At 37.0% G+C, this 21,042-nt stretch overlaps 2 protein-coding genes and 1 long non-coding RNA gene across 16 annotated transcripts in view; 2 read left to right on the top strand and 1 right to left on the bottom strand.

Annotated features, from left to right (window-relative positions):
• Positions 1–288: 288 nt before the first annotated feature.
• On the bottom strand, positions 289–19,533 carry abhd14b (abhydrolase domain containing 14B). 12 transcript variants are annotated; one of them, XR_015492573.1, is made up of 7 exons: positions 19,373–19,533; positions 18,937–19,168; positions 15,042–15,266; positions 6,403–6,670; positions 5,206–5,447; positions 1,257–1,968; positions 289–1,023 (listed from the first exon to the last, which is right to left on the bottom strand). XR_015492573.1 is itself a non-coding variant. In XM_087255243.1 (7 exons), the coding sequence occupies exons 5-7, from the start codon at positions 6,617–6,619 to the stop codon at positions 1,786–1,788; spliced, it is 642 nt and encodes a 213-aa protein (XP_087111369.1). In that variant the 5' UTR covers positions 6,620–6,670; positions 12,295–12,338; positions 15,042–15,266; positions 18,937–19,168; positions 19,373–19,533; the 3' UTR covers positions 289–1,785.
• Positions 5,244–8,646, top strand: LOC147836526 (uncharacterized). Of its 2 annotated transcripts, XR_015494391.1 has the most exons (4): positions 6,404–6,680; positions 6,776–6,908; positions 8,285–8,353; positions 8,519–8,646. It is a non-coding gene; the product is annotated as an uncharacterized LOC147836526 (long non-coding RNA). The 2 variants fall into 2 exon arrangements; XR_015494390.1 differs by lacking the exons at positions 8,285–8,353; positions 8,519–8,646 and adding an exon at positions 5,244–5,478 and having other exon boundaries at positions 6,389–6,680; positions 6,776–7,376.
• The window catches only part of mst1 (macrophage stimulating 1), a 32,669-nt gene continuing 20,850 nt past the window's right edge, over positions 9,224–21,042 (top strand). Inside the window, 7 exon segments of one of the 2 annotated variants that reach the window (NM_152980.1) lie at positions 9,224–9,327; positions 12,849–12,993; positions 14,459–14,574; positions 14,761–14,875; positions 15,091–15,227; positions 17,215–17,335; positions 18,649–18,767. In NM_152980.1, coding sequence (NP_694512.1) covers positions 9,273–9,327; positions 12,849–12,993; positions 14,459–14,574; positions 14,761–14,875; positions 15,091–15,227; positions 17,215–17,335; positions 18,649–18,767 — 808 coding nt within the window. In that variant the 5' untranslated portion in view covers positions 9,224–9,272. 2 annotated transcript variants of the gene reach the window in all.

Raw genomic sequence — 21,042 nt, 5'->3', positions numbered from 1 at the left:
GCTAATAAATAAAGCTCAAAAACAAGCATTTTCTCAAGATAATCAGTTTGGGAAAAAACTTTTCGGAGAAAAAGGTGGGCCTCGAAGTGAAAAAGTTGAAAACCCCTGCTTTAAACTATTAAAAATGTAAAGTAAAATTATTTTGGAGGAAAGATCAAGCTCCCAAAATGCAATTCAAATGCATAAATAAGAGGGGAAAAACATAAATAATAAAATACAGATTGTTTTTACATTCTCACAAAACTCCAATTTTCATATGATGGAAAACTTGTAATAAGTCACATGATCCTTTTTAAGAAATATGGGTTTATTTGTTGTACATTGATATGATTATAATCAAACTATAATAAGTTCTAGTTATTAAAGATAATTTGAAGCATTTGGTCTCATATAACAAGTTGGTCTCTTAAAACAGGTTGTTGACTGCAGTTCACATTTTGACCACAGTTGTCACTAATAACGTGACAGTTATACAGTATAGTACACCCAAAAATTGACATTTTCATTTACTCTCATACTTGTGTTTTTAAACCTTTATGAGTGTACAAAAGAAGATATTTTGAAAAACGCTGGCACCTACTGACTTCCATAGTAGGAAAAAATTGATTGAAGGTCAATGGATGCCAGCAACCAGCATTTTTCTAAATATCTCCTTTGGTGACCAACTGAAAAAAAGAAACTCAAATAGGTTTTTGAACAAGCAAAGGGGAGTAAATGATGAAAGGTTACATTTTTCGAGTGAACTATCTCTTTATTCTATAATGTTTAATAATGTTTTTTAACATATCGTTTTTTCTTTTGAGAAAAATCACCATAAGTGAAAAATTACAATTCATAAACCAAAGCATAACGATTATCACAAAATCATCAATTGGTTTGTTATGTGTAATTATAAAAAAAAAATATTAGTCACACTTTACAATAAGATCACATTAGTCCATGTTAGTTAATCTATTTATTAACACAAACTAATAATGAACAATACTTGTACAGCAATTCGCTTCACCTTAAAATGATAAGGTTCTATCTGGCATTTTGGTCAAAATTGAATTATTGATTGAATTATTGACATATTCTTATTAAATGACAACTTACTTACATTATGGGATGTCTTTTTATAAGTTGTTTACATTTTAAGACTTCATTTAAAAAACAAATGTTACACACATAATGTTTGCTATGGAATGCAAAAATTTCGAAGCTCAATATCTCAAAACCATTCAGAACACAGATAGAACCTTATAACTCAAGGTGACGAATTATTAATAATAGTTCAACATTTATTGATGCATTACTAAAATCCAAATGAATTCACTGTGAGTTAACAAAAACTAACAATGAGCAACTGTATTAGCATTAACAAAGATGAATAAATACTGTAATACATGTATTGTTCATCATTCGTAGTAAAAGCATGAACTAATACAGCCTTATTGTAAAGTGCTACCAAAATACGATAAATATTCCAACAAATTGTAGTGTTTCAGAGCTTCATTCTGGTACAAAACGCCCAGTTTACAGTTCCTGATGTGTAAAATCAACTCTCATCCCATATTAATCCCTCATTGACAGTTTCAAGTCTTCAAAACACAAATCAACACAAGTGCCATCAGTCCACATTGCAAAAACATGATTAGGCCAGATTGCATATTTAAAAAAATCTAGTGTTTCTGATGTAATCAGTTTTGGGATTGACTGTACTTCATATTAATGAGATGTGTGATTAACGCCTTTGAGTAAGTAGTGTTTACTCTGTTAGAGGTTTTTTTAGTGTGTGATACTCTTTTATCTCAGCTGCTGTAGGAAATCCAGAACTGCCTTATGCCAGGTCTCCGGATCATCAAGGTAACAAGGATGCCCCGCCCCCTTCATTACCACCACTCTGTGATTGGGCAGCTGGCTCAGGTTGTTTAGCGACACTTCCCCAAGCTGAGTGTCCTGATCTCCGTAAACTATAAGAGCCGGAGTCTGTGAGGATACATGAGGTGAAAATCACACATTTTAGATCAAAATGAAAGTCATTTATAGACATGCTGTGGAGAACATACAGTTTTAATGTTGTCTGTGAGCTGTTTTTAATGACATATAGACAATCCCAAAACAACTTCAGTAAACTAGAATGTGATATGAACCTGCTTGAGTTTTGCATCACCACAAATATAATAAATCCTGTTTAAAAACATTTTTATTGGGGGGGAAATGTTGAACTGTGATTTGGATTATCAACAGTTGCATTTAAGGGATAATTAGTGACTGCAGGGGGACTTTAATCTTATATTGTTTTATCTAAAGAGCAGTTAAGCAGCTTAAAATAATTGAATTACATAGTGATAGGGGATTAAAAGTAGAATGATTTTATAATGATATAACATTTTTTGAGTTGGATAGATCATTCATTCATTCATTCATTCACATTCCTTTCGCTTAGTTGCTTTATTTATCAGGGGTCGCCACAGCAGAATGAATCACCAACTTATCCAGCATGTTTTTTAACAGCGGATGCCTTTCCAGCTGCATCCCGAACTGCAAAAAATGCTTTTCTTACTTAGATTTTTTTGTCTTGTTTCTAGTCCAAATATGTACCAATTCTCAAATCGAGAAGAATTTTCTAGACAAGCAAAACATATTGTCTTGTTTTAAAGGGCCATGAAACCCCCTCGTTTCAGCAGGGTGTTTTCACACCTCCACTTTGGAAAAAGTCAGAAAAGTGGGGGTGTCCAGCTCTGTTTAGGGGGGAGTGTCGGAGGAACTAAAGTGGGAGGGTGTGGGAGTGTCTATTTGGGCACGCGCGAGTTTCAGTCAAAATACACACACAGGAGAAAGAGATGGTGTTTAACCTACATGGACATCTGTAGTGGAATTATTTGCCAAATTATTAACTGGTGGACTTTAACTGCAGTTTGGCTCTTTCATTCAGGGAATTCATTCATGTCCCTCGCGACAAACGCGATATTTGATTCGAGGATCTGCTCTAAGCGTGTATTTTTCATGCAATGTTTGATACCGCACGGCGAATGACAGAAAAAAAACTCCGCATTTCCCGGAAACTTAGACGCACACGACAGGTAACGTCAGAAAGCCGCGTGTGTTATTCCGGTCACAAAATGCGGTGCTAACATGTTTGCCCTCAGTGCAATAGTTAACTTAATTCGATACGAACAAACTGAATAAACAAAGAGCACTGGTCGCTCACTTACCAAATCTGTAGAGACAGAACAATCACCAGCAACTAGAGCCGCGTCTGAAGAGAAGACTACATCCGGAATCCGGATCTCAGCGTTTGCAGATGAGAACAGCTCTCAGGTAAACAATAATCCCCCTTAGACACGTAAGTTATTGTTGTCGCGCGTCGCGTACACTGTTAATCCACACGTGAGTCTGAGCTCTCACAGAGAGAAAATGAAAACGAAACTTAACTGCAGCAAAATTTAAAAGCAACACTTCACGCTTGTTTTGCCAACACAACGTGGCGTCTCTGTGGTGTAAAGACGGTGACACTAATGAATATTAATGAAGTTGCACAATAGAGCGCGCTGATTGGTTTGAACCAAGGCTTACTCATGCATTAATGCATAACACTGTAAGACGTAATAAGACACACTCTGGCACAGACGTCCAGTCTGCACGCTGGAATACAACGCTATTATGTCATGACCGTGACGCAGCTTCAAAAATTCGTTTCAAACAGGAAGTACGAATTTGCTTGAAATAACGCAAAAACAACCAATTTACACTTTTTAGTGAAATATAGGTGTCCTAATAGTGTTTTTAGCAGTGTGGGACACATATACGACTGTCAATAGCTCAAAAAATGTGTTTTGGTGTTTCGTGACCCTTTAAGAAATAATATGCCAAAATGAAGTCAGTTTTTCCTCAAATCAAGCAAAATAATCTGCCAATGGGGTAAGCAAAATAATCTTGTTTTTCGATTTGTGATAAGATTATTTTGCTTACCCCTTTGGCAGATTGTTTAGCTTGATTTAAGAAAAATCTCACTTCATTTTGGCATATTATTTCTTAAAACAAGACAATATGTTTTGCTTGTCTAGAAAATTCTTCTTGATTTAAGAACTTTTAGATATTTGTACTAGAAACAAGACAAAAAATCTAAGTGAGAAAAGCATTTTTTGCAGGACTGAAAAACATTTGATAGATCATATATTATTATATTTAATTGACAACATTTATTAGCTATCATAATTATTTAATTATTTAAATATTAATTAACTAATTTAATTAATTAACTATAACAATATGTCCTTGTAATTATAATAACATAATTAGCGTTACTCGATTGCTATATATAGAGTTGAAGTCAGAATTATTATTAATTATTATTTTAATAAGTATTTCCCAAATGATGTTTAACAGAGCAAGGAAATTTTCACAGTATGTCTGATAATATTTTTCCTTCTGGAGAAAGTCTTATTTGTTTTATTTCAGCGAGAATAAAATCTGTTATTAATTTTTTTCTTTACATTTTAAGGTCAAAATTATTAGCCCCTTTGAGCTATATTTTTTCCAATAGTCTACAGAACAAACCATCGTTATACAATAACTTGCCTAATTACCCAAACCTGTCTAGTTCACCTAATTAACCTAGGTAAGCCTTTAAATGTCTCTTTAAGCTGTATAGAAGTGTCTTGTAAAATATCTAGTCAAATATTATTTACTGTCATCATGACAAAGATCAAATAAATCAGTTATTAGAGATGAGTTATTAAAACTATTATGTTTAGAAATGTGTTGAAGAAATTTTCTCTCCGTTAAACAGAAATTGGGGAAAAAATAAACAGGGGGGCGAATAATTAAGGGGGTTAATAATTCTGACTTCAACTGTAAACAAAACAATGCAACTACACCAGGTTTTGACAAGATAAATTATTATTTTATTTTTAGGGGTCACTATCATATTATCCATATGATAAAAAATAAAGTTTTTAAATGTATATATAATTAAATAAATGACTATATAGACATTGTTTCCACTCATAAAATATGAAGAGTTCAGATGCAAAAGCCTCCAAATGCCATCAGATATCTTCTTCTAAAAGTAGCATTTTTCCCTGTGTAGTTTTATATATATATATATATATATATATATATATATATATATATATATATATATATATATATATATATATATATATTAGACTTGTTAAATGTGTGGTGATTTTGAAGTGTGTGTCAGATGTGTGTGTTGACCTGTATGCTGCCGTACTGCTCGGCGGTGAACTTCTCAGTGCAGATGGGAGCAACAGGGATGTAGGCTTTGAGCAGCTCTGAGTGCTGGAAGAGGAACGGCAGTGAGTACATGCCGCTGAGAGACGGGCTGATGATCACCACGGGGCCCGTCTGCAGGCCCTCACACACCTGCCTGAGGAACACAGCTGGAGCCAGTTCACCCACTGCAGCTGGAGCCACGGCGGCCTTCGACTGACCCAGACCTGAGGGACAACACACACTGACTGCAGACGGGTACTTCCACTATAGCTCATCGGACATTTCATTTCTCTACAAGTCAAGTGTTGCTGGTTATCAGAAAATGTGCCAGATTTGTTCAGGACTGTGTTTTTGGCAGGTGCTGCAGAAATATGTTGGTAAAGTTTTTATAATCCTAAATGAGGGGGGAGGGGGGTAAATATTATGGTTGCTCATTCATTCATTAATTTTCTTTTCAGCTTGGTGTCTTTATTAATCTGGGGTCGCCACAGCGGAAAGAACCGCCAACTTATCCAGCATAAGTTTTATGCAGTGGATGCCCTTCCAGCTGCAACCCATCACTGGGAAAATGGTTGCTTATTATATTTTTAAAATTTGATTACTGTGAATTGATTGATCATTAAATTTATTGATATTATACAACTGTATTATATATATATATATATATATATATATATATATATATATATATATATATATATATTTTTTTTTTTTTTTTTTTTTTTAATATACATTTACAACTTAAAGTACATTGGGATTATTTCAGTATTTTATGATAAATTTATGACAATTATTGCCAGAACAATGTGTTTTTGTAAGTGAAACCTTACAGATCTTTAAAGTGTCCATAAAAGGACTATAATAATAATCATTTATAATAATATTACAATTTGCTAAATTAAACATAACCTAGTATGTATATTTTTAAACGAATTATTAAAATGTCTACAATATTTACATATAATTATAATTATAATAACTGCTATATAGCCATATTAACAATATAAAATAACAGTACATTAATATTTCATATATCGTTTTAATTGATTTATTTATGATATACAAAATACCATGGTCATATATTATAGATATATTAGAGGTGTGTAACGTTACACGGTATTTATTCTGTATTACGTGTTAACTTTAACCTGTTTTATCTGTGCAGTGTTGAATAGTCACCTGGCAGGTCTATGGCCAAAGCTCGGTAACCGGCGGCGGCCAGAGTCTCTAGAGTCCCGATTTTCTGCCAGTTCTTGGAGGAGAAGCGGATCCCGTGCAGCAGCAGCACGCAGAGCCCGCCGCTGCCGCTCGACGGAACCGCCTGTCGGTAAAACAGCGGCTGATCTCCGCAGATCTCCAGCAGAACCGAGCCCTCGGAGATCTCAACCGAAGACATGATGATCCAGGACCAAAGTTCACGAGGAAAACACAAACACCGCGCCTTCAGCTGTGCAAAGGTTTATAACAAAAGTTAGAATAAGCTTAATATAATGTATTCGAAACACATTCTATAATTCTCCAGTAAATCTAAGTATACGTGTTTTTTTCCTAGAGTAAAACTGAGCCTGCAGAAGTTTGAGTCCCGGAAGATTGTGTCAGCTTTACCGGAGAGACACACTGACCTCTAGCGGCTTGGTCAACTATTACAACCCTCAGTTTACATTTTAGCCATGCTAAATGCTAAAGTGATAGTTCACCTAAAACAACGTCTTTTCTTTATATTCTCTTTCTATTTGTTGAACACAAAATAATAAGAAAGCCATCGAAATACAAGGATTTTGTATATATATATATTTAGTATTGCAGACACTATTTAGTTTTTACTAGATACTTAACAATTTAGAGAAGTTTAAAATATCGTAGATATTTTTAACGTATTTTTAACTTATTTCAGCGCATAATGACACTGCTAAACATGTTGATAAGATTTCTCTAGCATTATTTAGCACAATATCAATTTACTTAGTTTTTACTAGATACTTTTTACTTGTAACAACAACTGGAGAATAAGGGTCTTACTTAGTGAGTGTTAGCCTACCTACTCTTTTTCCTAAAAAAAAAAAACAAAAAGTCTGTCGTACAAAATACTAAGCACCACAAGACCACTATTGACAGAAATCCAGCTGGTTGTCCTAAAAAAGAATAACAACCAGGTAAAGTCGTACTTAATACAATCGACCAGCATTTTAACAGCAGGTGTGAACAGAGCCAGCAATCCATGGTCCATTCACACTTTGTTTTTGTGTGTGAAGTGTCTGGCTGTGCTCATCTTCATGTTTAAATGTGGCCATAGAGTCAAATGGCGCTCATTTCCTTCTCTTTTACTGTTATAAATGAATAATTATTGTTTGCAACCATCTTTTTTTATTCACCCATCCTTTCACTTTAATGGCAGCTAAAAACAGACATGTAAATAGGCCATTATGAGTTTGTTTTTTTATCTCACAATTCAGGCCTTTCTTCCCACAACCTAGAGTTTATATCAATTCTATAAAAAATATGTTGCACAATCCAATTTTTTCTATCAGAATTGTGACCTTGTCTCACAGTTACATGTTGATATTAATGATTTCCTTTAGTTTGTAATTATAAGACATTTTTAAAAATTGCAAGGATGTCACATTTTTACATCTTTTAATTTTTTAGTTTATATTGATTCTAAGTTTTGTCCCCAGAACTTAATTTAATTAATTCAAGTTTCAAGTTTCTAATTCAACTTCCTGACAAAAGTTGTGTCGTCTATCCAAGTTTTAGGAGCAACAAATAATAACTTGACTTCTAGTTGATCATTTGGTATCAGAAGTGGCTTTTATAAAAGGCAAAGGCCTCTGGATTACGCTTATTTACCAAAAAAAATATGATCGTGCCATGATTTTTAATTATTTAATTAGGACAGTAAGGTCTGACTTTGCTTAGACAAAAGTCTTGTCACTTAACAGAAATATTGTACAGTATAGAATATAAAGTCCTCCTTCATCTTACCCCAGACATGCTCAATAATGTTCAACCCTGGTGACTGGGCTGGCCAATCCTGAAGCACCCTGACCTTCTTTTCTTTCAGGATCTTTGATGTGGAGGCTGAAGTATGAGAAGGAGCGCTATCCTGCTGAAGAATTTGCCCTCTCTTGTGGTCTGTAGTGTAATGGGCAGCACAATCGCTTGAGACCTCAGGCTGTTGATGTTGCTATCCACTCTGCAGATGTCTCGCACACCCCCATACTGAATGTAACCCCAAACCATAATTTTTTCTTCACCAAACTTGACTGATTTCTGTTAGAATCTTGGGTTCATGCAGGTTCCAGTAGGTCTTCTGATGATTTAGCAGACAAATCTACCTTCTGCCACTTTTCCAAATGATCAACTAGAAGTCAAGTTATTATTTTTTGCTCTTACAACTGGGATCGACAACAAGACTTTTGTCAGGTAGTGTAAGCTACAATCGAGCAAGCAATGTTCGTGTTTTACTCTGTATTGAAAGAAATGAGTTAAGAAAATGTGCTCTTTGTAATCCCATAAAAGACAATTAATTCAGAATTTATTCAGGGTATTATTCCCCTGTTTGTTTGTTTGTTTGTTTGTTTGTTTGTTTGTTTGTTGTGATAAAGGATAGATTTATAGTGGTAAGCTTTCTTGTAAATGCAAGAAAAACAAAATCTCTGAAGATTTGTGGACAGGCCGTATTCAAGACAGTCACTTGAATTATGGAGGAGATATATTAAACAGAATGAATATATATATATATATATATATATATATATATATATATATATATATATATATATATATATATATATATATATATATACATACATATACATAGTTTCATTTGTAAAGTTGTTTACTTGGGGCTTGATTGATCTTGAAATGTCCTGTTCTGTCAGGTCAGGAGAGTAAACATTATCACCACCCCCCACCCAGCCCCACAAACACACACACAATCACACACATACACACATATACACACAGCACCCCTTCATCATTTCCTCTAGAGGGAAAGACTCAAAGTCCTCATTTGAGCTGTGTGGCTGCAGTAAAGCGTCTCTCACACCATGTTTATGCTCTTCTTTCTCACAGCTCTCCTGCTTCGACTCGATTCAGTTGATGGTAAGATCAAGACTTTCATATCTAATAATTTCATCTGAGTGAAAGCTTTGTGAACTAATTTTGTTTTGATGTACACTATTTTAAGAACAGTCCAAATTTAGGCTATCACACAATTTAAAACACATTACTGTAACTCTCTACAGATATTTATCATGGTACAGTTTCTCAAACACCATAGAATCACAATAAATCTATGGTCACTTGTTTAGTGTAACCCTGTCAAAGGGCAAACTTAAAGACAGAATATTTACACGTTTTGTCTTTAATATTCTAATGATCCGATTATCATAACCACTATATATAATAACAAATACTATATTAGTTTATGCCAATATATATGGTTATTCTATATATTTAATTAGATTGATCTATATAAACAACAAGTATGTAATTATGGTGCTTTAATTACAAGATTTCACTTAAGTAAATCTGATGAACGCAGTTCCATATTTTTCTTGTAAGCAAATGACATTGTGGCCTGTTGCGTTGCTTGTGATTAATGGCCCTTTTTTGTCTTATATACATGCATATATCGCCAATTCTTGAGGTTAAAACAGATCACGTGCTGGTTTCTGGGATGTTCTGTTTGTTGTTGAGTTATTCAGGCATCACCGTATTATCATGGCTTGCCACTGGGAAATTTTGTGTAACATGTAAATGTAGATGCACAGTTTACAGATCCAAAGGTCATGTGTGTTTAAGCCCCTCAAAGAGGACACACACACTTATATATAGAAACAATGTTACAGTGAGTTTTATTCACTAACAGAGTTACATGTTTTTTAGATTTGATCTATTTGAAACTTTATTTTCATCTAATAACTTGTTTAACTGTCATTTAACTTAACCTCAGGCTTTTTTTCCCTGCCAAATTTAGAGCAAGAGTCAGTAGATCATATTAAACTAGAAAATTAAAGTTCGTAGACAAACCTCATGATGGCTTGGGAAAGCCTCGTCTGAAAGTTTAAAGTAACTTTAAAAATTAAATAATTGAAGTTTTTCTTTTTAGGAAGTTTGAAGCAGTTGGTATAAATAGATAAGTACATATAGGTTAGCAGGTTTCTTGTATGGATTTGCATGTTTCTTGCTGGTGGTGCTCTGAGTCGTTGCTAAGGTGTTGCTAGGGTGTTCAGAGTATTTGCTAGGGCTTGCTAGGTAGTTTGACTGTTCAAGGCATTGCTAGGCAGTTGCTAAGGTGTTCTGACTGGTTGCTCAGGGGTTACTAAGGTGCTCTAGGTGGTTGCTAAGATGTTGCTAGACAGTTGCTAGGGTGTTCTGCAAGGTTGCTAAGGCATTGCTAAGCGGTTGCTAAGGTGTTCTGAGTGTTTGCTAGGTAATTGCAAAGATGTTGCTAGGTCATTGCTAGGCTGTTCTGAGTGATTGCTACACAGTTGCTAAGGCATTGCTTGGTGGTTGCTTTGACTGTTTAAGTTGTTGCTGGGCAGTTGCTAAGATGTTCTGAGTCATTGCTAAGGTGTTGCTAGGGTGTTCAGAGTATTTGCTAGGGCTTGCTAGGTAGTTTGACTGTTCAAGGCATTGCTAGGCAGTTGCTAAGATGTTCTGACTGGTTGCTCAGGGGTTGCTAAGGTGCTCTAGGTGGTTGCTAAGATGTTGCTAGACAGTTGCTTGGGTGTTCTGCAAGGTTGCTAAGGCATTGCTAAGCGGTTGCTAAGGTGTTCTGGGTGGTTGCTAGGTTATTGCAAAGGTGTTGCTAGGTCATTGCTAGGCTGTTCTGAGTGATTGCTACACAGTTGCTAAGGCATTGCTTGGTGGTTGCTTTGACTGTTTAAGTTGTTGCTGGGCAGTTGCTAAGGTGTTCTGAGTGGTTGCTCGGCGGTTGCTAAGGCATTGCTAGGGAGTTCCAGGTAGTTGTTAAGGTGTTGCCAAGTGGTTGCTACGGTATTGTTTGGTGTTTGCTTAGGTATTGCTAGGGTGTTCTAGGTGATTGCTAAGGCATTGCTAAGGTGTTCTTGGTGGTTGCTAAGGTGTTGCTAGGTGGTTGCTAGGGTTTTCTGAGTGGTTGCTAGTGTGTTGCTAGGCAATTGCTAAGGCCATGCTAGGTGGTTGCTAAGGTGTTGCTAGGCGGTTGCTAGGATGTTTTGAGTGGTTGCTAAGGTGTTGCTAGAGTGTTCTAAGTGGTTGCTAAGGTGTTGCTACATGGTTGCTAGGATATTCTGATTGTCTGCTAGATGGTTGCTAAGGTGTTGCTAGGTGGTTGCTAAGGTGTTCTAGGTGGTTGCTAAGATGTTGCTAGGCGGTTGCTAAGGTGCTCTAAGTGGTTGCTCGGTGGCTGCTAAGGCGTTGCTAGGGTGTTAAAAGTGGTTATTAAGGCATTGCTTGGCGGTTGCTAGAGTATTTTAGGTGGTTGCTAAGGTGTTGCTAGGCTATTGCTAAAGTGTTCTGAGTGTTTGCTAGTAGCTGCTAACATAAATTACCATGGTTTTAATAAGAATAAGAATGTTGTTCACATGTTTCTAGTATAAACTAGCATGTTGTTAGCATGAATTTAGTATGAATTAGCATGTTGCTATTTATGTTTCTAGTATGGATTAGGATATTGCAAGTGTGAACTGGCATGTTTCTAGTATGTTTACAGTATGAATTAGCATGTTGCTAATATGATTAGTATGTTTCAAGTATGGATTAGTATTTTGCAATTATGAGTTATGTTGTTAGTATGTCCAATGTAAAGTCAATGGCAGTTGTATACAATGGAAGTCTATAAGACAGTTGCTAGGGTGTCGTAAGTTGTTGCTAAGGTGTGGCTAGTAAGTTAAATGTCATCAGTAATTGGCAGATTGGTAGTCTGAGTTAAATGAGCCCAACCACAAATCTGTTTGACAGTCTGGCGCAAAATTATGAGATCATAAAATTTAGTCCAATGTTAAGTCGATGTGACTTTTCTCCACTTTTCCAGGTCAGTTTTCGGAAAACTGTAAGTCGAGAAGTTGGACAAGATATAGAAACCTGAGGCAGTTTGGTGTTAGTTCAGTGGTTGTAGCAGGAACGGTCTAGGAGCAGATGAAAAAGAAGACAGAAGAATAATATGTTTATGTTGTATAACAGTATTCACTTTCTCAAGCCACCATAATGATGGAAATACTAGTTAGTTGCAGTTTTTAATTATTTTATACTGTCTCAAATTTTAACTTTTACTATCATAGTTTTAATAATGCATTTTAATACAGTAGTCTACATTCGAAGTGAATCAAAAATGTTTTTTCTTAATTGTCCTTGAACAAGAATGGGAGATTTTCAATAGTTTTATGACAACTTTGATGAAAGGTGATGATCCACTTCAAATGTTAGCAACTGTATTTTAATATTTACAGGTGACTATGTTTGTGTGTGTGTGTGTGTGTGTGTGTGTGTGTTCCACTGAATGAAGACAGAAAATAATTTCACCAATTTCTGTACATTTTTTTATCACTTTTTTCAAATAGTAAAGCAGACACTTGCATTTATTATCATTTCTATGCACCGCATGAAAAATAACTTTTACATTTGTTATGGATTTATAGGATACCGCAGCGCACTAAATGATTTTCAGCGGTCGGAGGGAAGAGAACTGGTTCTGAAATCCTGGAACGTGAACCGACTAACTGAACTTCCGGGAGTCACACTGGAGGATTGCGCTAAACGCTGCACAGAGAGTCCAGAATGCAGGTTTTACATCCCCATTTCCTGTTCTAGCATACTTCAGCTCCACACACATCACTCAATTCTCACTATGATTGGAAGATTAACCACAAATCTAAATCTGAAAATCAGGATGCAGGATGTTTGTATCATGATTAAACACTGCTGACGTGTTAGCGCATTGCTAGTATGTTTGTATCATGATTAAACACTACTAGAATATTAGCACGTTGCTAGTATGTTTTTATCATGACTTAATGCTGCTAACTTGTTTGCAAGCTGCTTGCATTTTCTTATCATGATTAAACCCTGCTAACATGTTAATGCGTTGCTATCACATTTTATCATGATTAGACATTGCTAATAGGTTAATGTTGCAAACATGTTTCTCTCATTATGTAGCACAATACTAACATGTTGCTAGCTATGTTAATAGCATTTCCTAATGTTAACACACTGCTAATATGACTGAACTCAATGTTAGCACATTTCTGGCATGATTTATGAGATTTTTAGCATGTTTTTTATCAGCCTGGTCTTTGCTGGTCAGGCTGAGAGATGACCAGCTAAAACCAGCTTGACCAGCCTAGCCAGAATGGGAGCCTAAACCAGGCTGGTCAAGCTGGTTTTAGCTAAATTTAGCTAGTAATTTTTCAGCCAGACCAGCTAAAACCAGGCTGGAAATGGCTGGAAACCAGCCTGGAAATGGCCAAAACCCCTCTAAAACCAAGCTGGTCAACCAGCTAAAACCAGCCAACCAGTCTAAGCTGCTTTAAGCTGGATTTTTCAGCAGGGCTGTTAGCATGTTACTATCATAGTTTTATCATGATTAGACATTGCTAATAGGTTATGTTGCAAACATAATGATTATGTTGTTATAATTTCTTTGATTATGTAGCACAATCCTAACATGTTGCTTGCTAGGTTAATAGCATTTCCCAATGTTTCAACACACTGCTAATATGACTGAACTCAATGTTAGCACGTTACTGGTATGATTTATCAGAATGCTAGCATGTTTATCAATTATATCATGATTAAACACTGCTGACATGTTAGCACATTGCTAGAATGTATTAATTATGATTAAACACTGCTAGAATAAAAACACATTGCTAGTTTCTTAACAGCATTAGGTTACTAGCATTTCTCAATGTTTCAACACACTGCCTGCTAATATGATTGAACTGTTAACACATTGGTTAAAAGCAGTAGGTTAGCATTTCCCAATGTTTCAACACACTGCTAATTTGATTGAACTCAATGTTAGCACGTTTCAGGCATGATTGATCAGACTGCTAGCATGGTTATCAGTTTGTTAGAATGTTTCTAGCATGCTGCATCTTTGTAAATGTAATATCAAACACAGCATTAAATAAAAAATGTTAATTACTAACATTATGTTTTAGAAATTATAATTTTATTAGTTAAACACACTTCATTGCCATAAGAAAGTAGCTTATGTTTTTTACAAAGCGCTGCATCTTTACAGAGCTTTCAACTATGAGTTTCGTCCATCATTGGTGTGTAAACATCTGCCCTGGGTGGGCGACGGAGACAATGCAGACGTGAAGAGAAACGTGAACTGTGACCTCTATGAGATGAAGGGTGAGGAATTGCTAGCTAAAATGTTGCTATAGTAAATTGGGTCTAAAGTATTACAAAGTTACTTTTAAACATTATGAGGACATTGATAACATTGTGGGATGTTATAGAAAATACAGCTCTCTAACATTACATTAAATAACCGCTAGTTATGATTGTAATGTTCACACATGTTTTGTATATGTTCAGTATATGTAAGGAAATGCATTGTGGGTAAAGGAGAAGACTATCGAGGGAAAGTGTCGACAACTACAAGTGGACGAACATGTCAACAGTGGTGGTCAAAATTCCCTCATGACCACAGGTATGCGATCAATGTAATGTATGTGTATGAATGTAATTTCATGTATTTGTCTGTGAAACATGTTCCAAATATTTAATGTGTAAATATTTAAACAGCAGTCTAATATCTTACATTTTGATTTGTTTAATGCACCTTTGTATACAGTATTATACTCTAAGATACTGACTCATTGTGCGGCTGCGATGTTAGAATGATGTGACCTCTGTTGGGAATAGATGGACTCCGTCTGCGACTAATGGCCTGGAACTGAACTACTGCCGAAATCCAGACGGCGACCGCATCGGCCCCTGGTGTTACACCACTGACCCCGAACGCAGATACGAGAGCTGCAATATCCCTCAGTGCAAAGACGGTTAGTTGGCATCCAATTCCTTACAAATACCATGTGAACCTAAAAAAGTCATTAATAAAGTTAGAAAAGTTAAGCAGTTACACAGTTAATAGTACCTGTGTTTACAATAATTTTGTGACATAAAAGTGAACTTGCATAACTCAGCTGATCACACAATGGCTCATAGACCACAATCAGCTGTTAGAAAGTAGCCTAGAGCGCCACCTGGTGTTGAAAACTAACCTAGAGTTCCATCTGCTGTTTAAAAACTACCCAAGATTGCCATCTGCTGTTAAAAAACTAGAATGCTGTCCGCTGTTAGAATCTAGCCTAGAGTACTATCTACTGTTTAAAACTATCCAGGAGTAAGCATTATACTGTTAAAAACTAGCCTAGTGCACCAACTGCTTTTAAAAACATGTATAAAGTACTATCTACTGTTAAAAACTAGCCTAGAGCAGCACGTAATGTTGAAAACTAGCCTAGGGTGCTACCTATTGTTGAAAACTAGCCTATAGCGCCATCTGCTGGTAAAAATTAGCCTAGAGTAAGCATTATACTGTTAAAAAATAGCCTAGAGCACCATCTGCTGTTAAAAACTAGCCTAGAGCACCATCTGCTGTTAAAAAGTAGCCTAGAGCACCATCTGCTGTTAAAAAGTAGCCTAGAGCACCATCTGCTGTTAAAAAAATAGTCTAGAGTGCCATCTGCTGTTAAAAACTAGCCTAGAGCTCCATTTGCTGTTAAAAACTACCCAAGATCCTCATCTGCTGTTAAAAAAACTAGCCTAGTGTTAGCATTATATTTTTACAAACTAGCCTAGCGCACGACCTCCCTACAGAAAAAGCCAGCTTAAACCAGCCTAGGCTGGTTAGCTGGTTTAAGCTGGTCGACCAGCCTGGTTTTAGAGGGGTTTTGGCCATTTCCAGCCTTGTCTTAGCTGGTCAGGCTGGGAGATGACCAGCTAAAACGAGCTTTACCAGTCTAGCCAGGCTGGGATCCTAGCCAAAACCAGCTATGTCCAGCTTAAACCAGGCTGGTCAAGCTGGTTTTAGCTGGATTTAGCTGGTCATTTTCCAGCCTGACCAGCTAAGACCAGCCTGGAAATGGCCAAAACCCCTCTAAAACCAGGCTGGTCAACCAGCTAAAACCAGCCAACCAGCCTAGACTGGTATAAGCTGGATTTTTCAGCAGGGCTGCTTTTAAAAACTTGCATAGAGCAACACTTGGTGTTAAAAACTAGCCTAGAGCACCATCTGCTGTAAAAAATTAATCCAGAGTAAGTATTATTCTGTTAGAAACTAGCCTAGAGCGCTGTTAAAACTAGCCTAGAGCACCATCTGCTGTTAAAAATTAGGCCAGAATAAGTATTATTCTGTTAGAAACTAGCCTAGAGTGCTGTTAAAAACTACCCTAGAGCACCATCTGCTTGTAAAAAAAACTAGCCTAGAGTACTATCTGCTGTTAAAAACTTGCCTAGAGCATTAAGTAATGTTAAAAACTAGCCTATAGTGTCACTTATTGTTGAATACTAGCCTATGGCACCATCCACTGTTAAAAACTAGCCTAGAGTAAGCATTATACTGTTAAAAATAGACTAGAGTGCCATCTGCTATTAAAAACTAGCCTAGAGGGCTGTTTGCTGTTAAAAACTATCCTAGACTGCCAACTGGTGTTGAAAACTAGCCTAGAGCACCATCTGCTGGTACAATCTACCTTACAGTGCCATGTGCTGTTAAACTACCCTGGAGCGCCTCCTGCTTCTGAAAACTAGCTTAGAGCGCCATCTACTGTTAAAAACTAACCTTCAATAGGAGAGAATATTGGTGCATTTTTAAAATCTCAGACACATTTTTCGAACAATTTATTGTCACAGTTGTATTTGAGATGCTACTTTTAAAGGCTCTTATTATTATGCTCTAAGAAATCATCACTTAGTCAAACTTTCCAGTGTTGTCATATTTACAGTCATTGTGAGCAGATGGGTTTTATATGTTTCTGCATTTAGAGGTGTGCATCACTTGTAATGGTGAAGACTACAGAGGGCAAGTGGATCACACTGTCAGCGGAAAAGAGTGTCAGAGATGGGACCAACAGTTTCCACATCAACACATCTACCAGCCGGAGAAGTGAATATGACATTACTATAAATCCAGAGGGGTACCTGGCAAACATGAAAGGAAAAGTGCAGATACTGTACTGCAAATTTGCTTTATTCATTCATTCATTCATTTTCTTTTCGGCTTAGTCCCTTTATTAATCTGCGGAATCAACCGCCAACTTATCCAGCATATGTCCATATGCTGGACACTCATACACTCTCATCCACTACGGACAATTTAGCTTACCCAATTCACTTACTGTATAGAGCATGTCTTTGGACTTGTGGGGGAAACCGGAGCACCCGAAGGAAACCCACATCAACATGGAGAGAACATGCAAACTCCACAGAGAAATGCCAACTGACCCAGCCGAGGCTCAAACCAGTGACTTTCTTGCTGTGAGGCAGTTGTGCTACCAACTGCACCACCGTGATGTGCTTTATTACAAATCACCGATTTTTTTTAAAATCAGTCCTAACGTGAGACTAAGGGTGCTTTCACACCTACACTTTTGTTTCGGAACGTATCTCGTTTGCCCAGTTAGTGCGGTTCGATTGGCATATGTGAACAGGGCAATCGCGCTCTGTTCCGCGCCAAAGTAATCGCTCCGAGATCGCTTGAATGAGGTGGTCTCGGCTCGATTGAAACGAACCCTGGAGCGGTTCGATTGCAGTGAGAAAGCGATCCGATCCGAGCGCGGTTATATCACAGTGTTTTATGCATACGTAATAGGCTTACGGCTATATGAAGAGAGAATTATGAGTAGGGCTGGAAGTTTCGCGAGTCTCCGGATGTCAGCAAACGAGTGATGATCTCCCGGTAATCTTGCCTCTCCCTCCCTCAAATAGGCATCGTCGCGCACCCTTCTCACCCCTCCCCACCGCGTCTCTCCTCAGACATGTCGCGCGCGCGCACCCTGTCAATCACCACCAAACCACCACCTCTCCTGACAGCTGAGCCGGACGCTGCAAAATAAACCCTGACACTGACCAATGTGAGGAGAGTTTACTCGCACGTGACTTGTTTTAGCTCTTTTGGTCCGTTTAGAAACTTTGCAGTGTGAAAGCGAACCGCTCCAAGAGCAAAGAGCAACAATGTAACAATTGTAATCTCTGTTTCGGAACAACTGAATCGATTCACAGGTGTGAAAGCACCCTTAGTAACGAAAAGAAAATTTCTCTCATTATTTCATCATCTTACACTTGTTTCAAACCTGTTTGAGTTTCTTTCTTCCGTTGAACACAATTACTCATCTTATACCAACTTGACCTGCAGTTCCTTCAGTAAATGCTGTTGTAATCGTGTAAAATGTCTTTGTCTTGGGTGTTTTTTGTAACCAGATATCCGGATAAAAGTTTGGATGATAATTATTGTCGCAACCCGGATGCGTCTCCGGTGCCCTGGTGTTACACCACTGACCCAACAATGGAGAGAGAGAGCTGTGATATAAGCAAGTGCCGTAAGTATTCCTGCTCCTTATGACAAGCATAAATATTGCTTAATGTTTACTGTACAGCATGGCTTATTTTTAAAAAATGCAGGATATCTTAACTGTTTGGACTGTATGAAGAAAATAGTCTGCATGCATAAATCATCATAAATTCACTCGTGTGAAAGTGAGAGTTTACCAGCAATCTCTGGATGTTAGATCGCTGGTGATCATGACACTGTAGTGTAGGTGATCGCAATTGGTATTTTTAATCAGAACGCTTTTCACAGGGCATGATTGTAAATTGCAGACTATAACAGCCCGGTTGGAGAAATAAAAGGATTAAACTCATGCACTGATGTTGCACTGTCCTCCTTTGTGCCTTTATTGTTGCGATAGCCGTCCTTAAAGACTGTACAACACCGTAAGAGCTAAGAACAGATGAATAAACACAAATAGAAAAGATGTAATGAATAAAACTTTACATAATAAGACAAAACAATAAACTTATTAACAATATTATAAAGTATCTGCAAAAATATGACTAATTTTACGATAAAATAGCAATTTAAATTATTAGCAAGCCAACAGATGCATCAAATTTTAGCAATATGTATATAAATTTCCTTATCTACCTTGTTCTCCCTTCCAACCAGGTGTTCAAACAATGAAGATGAACAGAACAAAAAACAAACTCAAATATGCATTAAATCCCTCTTAAATCAGTCCTTAAATGTAACTTTAGCTCCGTGCATTTCTCTGTGCAAGCGATCGCTCTTTCCCTCGTGCTAGGCGCGCTTCTCCGATCTCCCTGCTTCCGTGATCTGCGCGCGCTCGCGCACCTGACCACTTCCGGCAAGCCGCGCGTCAAAATAAGGGCCTCTATAGGCGAAATAACTTAGTACAAAGCGGAGTTTAAATAAATAACAAAAACACAACAATCTTTAAAGAAATAGAGAAGTAATTAAAAGCAGGATAAATAATTAACACTGAAACCTAACTTAAATAACTTGGGGTTATTTACACAGACAGCTCCAGATATTTAGTGTGGCAAATATCTCACAGGCGTCGGCGACTCTTCTGCGATTCTCTCAGATCGCGTCTTTAATAGTTCACACTGTGTGATTGTCATTCTCAAGAACGAGCACCGTTTTGCCTGTGATTTCAGGCATTTGTCTGTGATTTTTTTAAAAATTCAGGGCTGAAATCATTCTTCAGTCTAAACTCGGCATTAGTCATTTAGCAGCCAAATCTCACCGCTTTGGTTTTATTACCCCAAGATAAATCATGCATAATCTAGTCTTACAAACCATACACTAGAACTAGCATGGGCTATCTGAAGAAATAAAACACATGAAGTCTACAATTCCTCAAAAACCCAGATGCTTTTCTTTGAGGATTTCTGCAACAGGTTAAAGTTAACACTGACACACAGCAGATGTTAAACTGAACAAACACTCAAAGTTGTTGGAATGAAGTCATTACATAAACAGCTGTAATGCAAAGTCAGCTTTAAATTGCTCGCACAACACTTTTAATCTTTAGCAGTTGTTTGCATTCTGTTAGCGGTGCGTGGATTTCAATCTCCATGCAAATCGCTTGCATTATTCATTCACTCTGTTTAAATGACACAGATCTTCATCTTTCTGAGGACATGGCTGTCATTTCCAATTGCATCAGTGCTGCTCAAAGAGACAACTATATAGTGCAGAGTCACAAACTCACTTATGATGTTCTGCTCCACAATTTTAATAGCGTTTTATTGCATTGAGTTCACAAGACAAACTAGAGTAGCATTGTTATGAATATGCAAATATTCATAATAATATATTTTAATCGGTCAAGAGTCGCATTAAATTATGAAACAGAAGTTTCACTATTATTTTCTGCTCTATGATGCAAGACAGACATGTGAGGCTTAATTTTGTCCATAAGGAATTGATTGGATGATTGTGGTTTACTGTTGGCGGATCTAAAGTGAATGACAGGTTGATCCCGCCCTCACACCAGTAAACACCAATCAGCAATAAGAGCAACAAATGTTGGGCGTGGCTTGATTTGTCTACCGGGTATTGATTGGATGATTGTGGTTTACTGTTTTTGGATTTCGTTTGAGTGATAGGTTGGTCCCACCCTCACACCAGTAAACACCAATCAGAGAAAAGAGCAACAACTGTTGGGCGGGGCTTAATTATGTCCATCAGGAATTTATTGGATGATTGTGGTTTATTGTTTATGGATTTAAATTGAGTGACAGGCTGGTCCCACCCTCAAATATGTAACCAAAAAAGAACCACAAATGTTG

Source organism: Danio rerio, chromosome 6, assembly GCF_052040795.2.
Source record: "Danio rerio strain M-AB ecotype USA chromosome 6, GRCz13ab, whole genome shotgun sequence".
Lineage (NCBI taxonomy): Eukaryota > Metazoa > Chordata > Actinopteri > Cypriniformes > Danionidae > Danio > Danio rerio.
Note: the sequence above shows the minus strand (reverse complement) of the source record. Positions and strands in the feature narration are given on the sequence as shown.

Bases quoted from the DNA above. Each gene is read 5' to 3' on its own strand.
- abhd14b (XM_087255239.1), bottom strand. The intron at 5,448-6,402 runs GTGACTATTCAA...GTTGTCCCTCAG, and splicing joins TTTGGCCATAGACCTGCCAG to GTCTGGGTCAGTCGAAGGCC. The intron at 1,969-5,205 runs GTCAACACACAC...GTATCCTCACAG, and splicing joins AGCAGTACGGCAGCATACAG to ACTCCGGCTCTTATAGTTTA.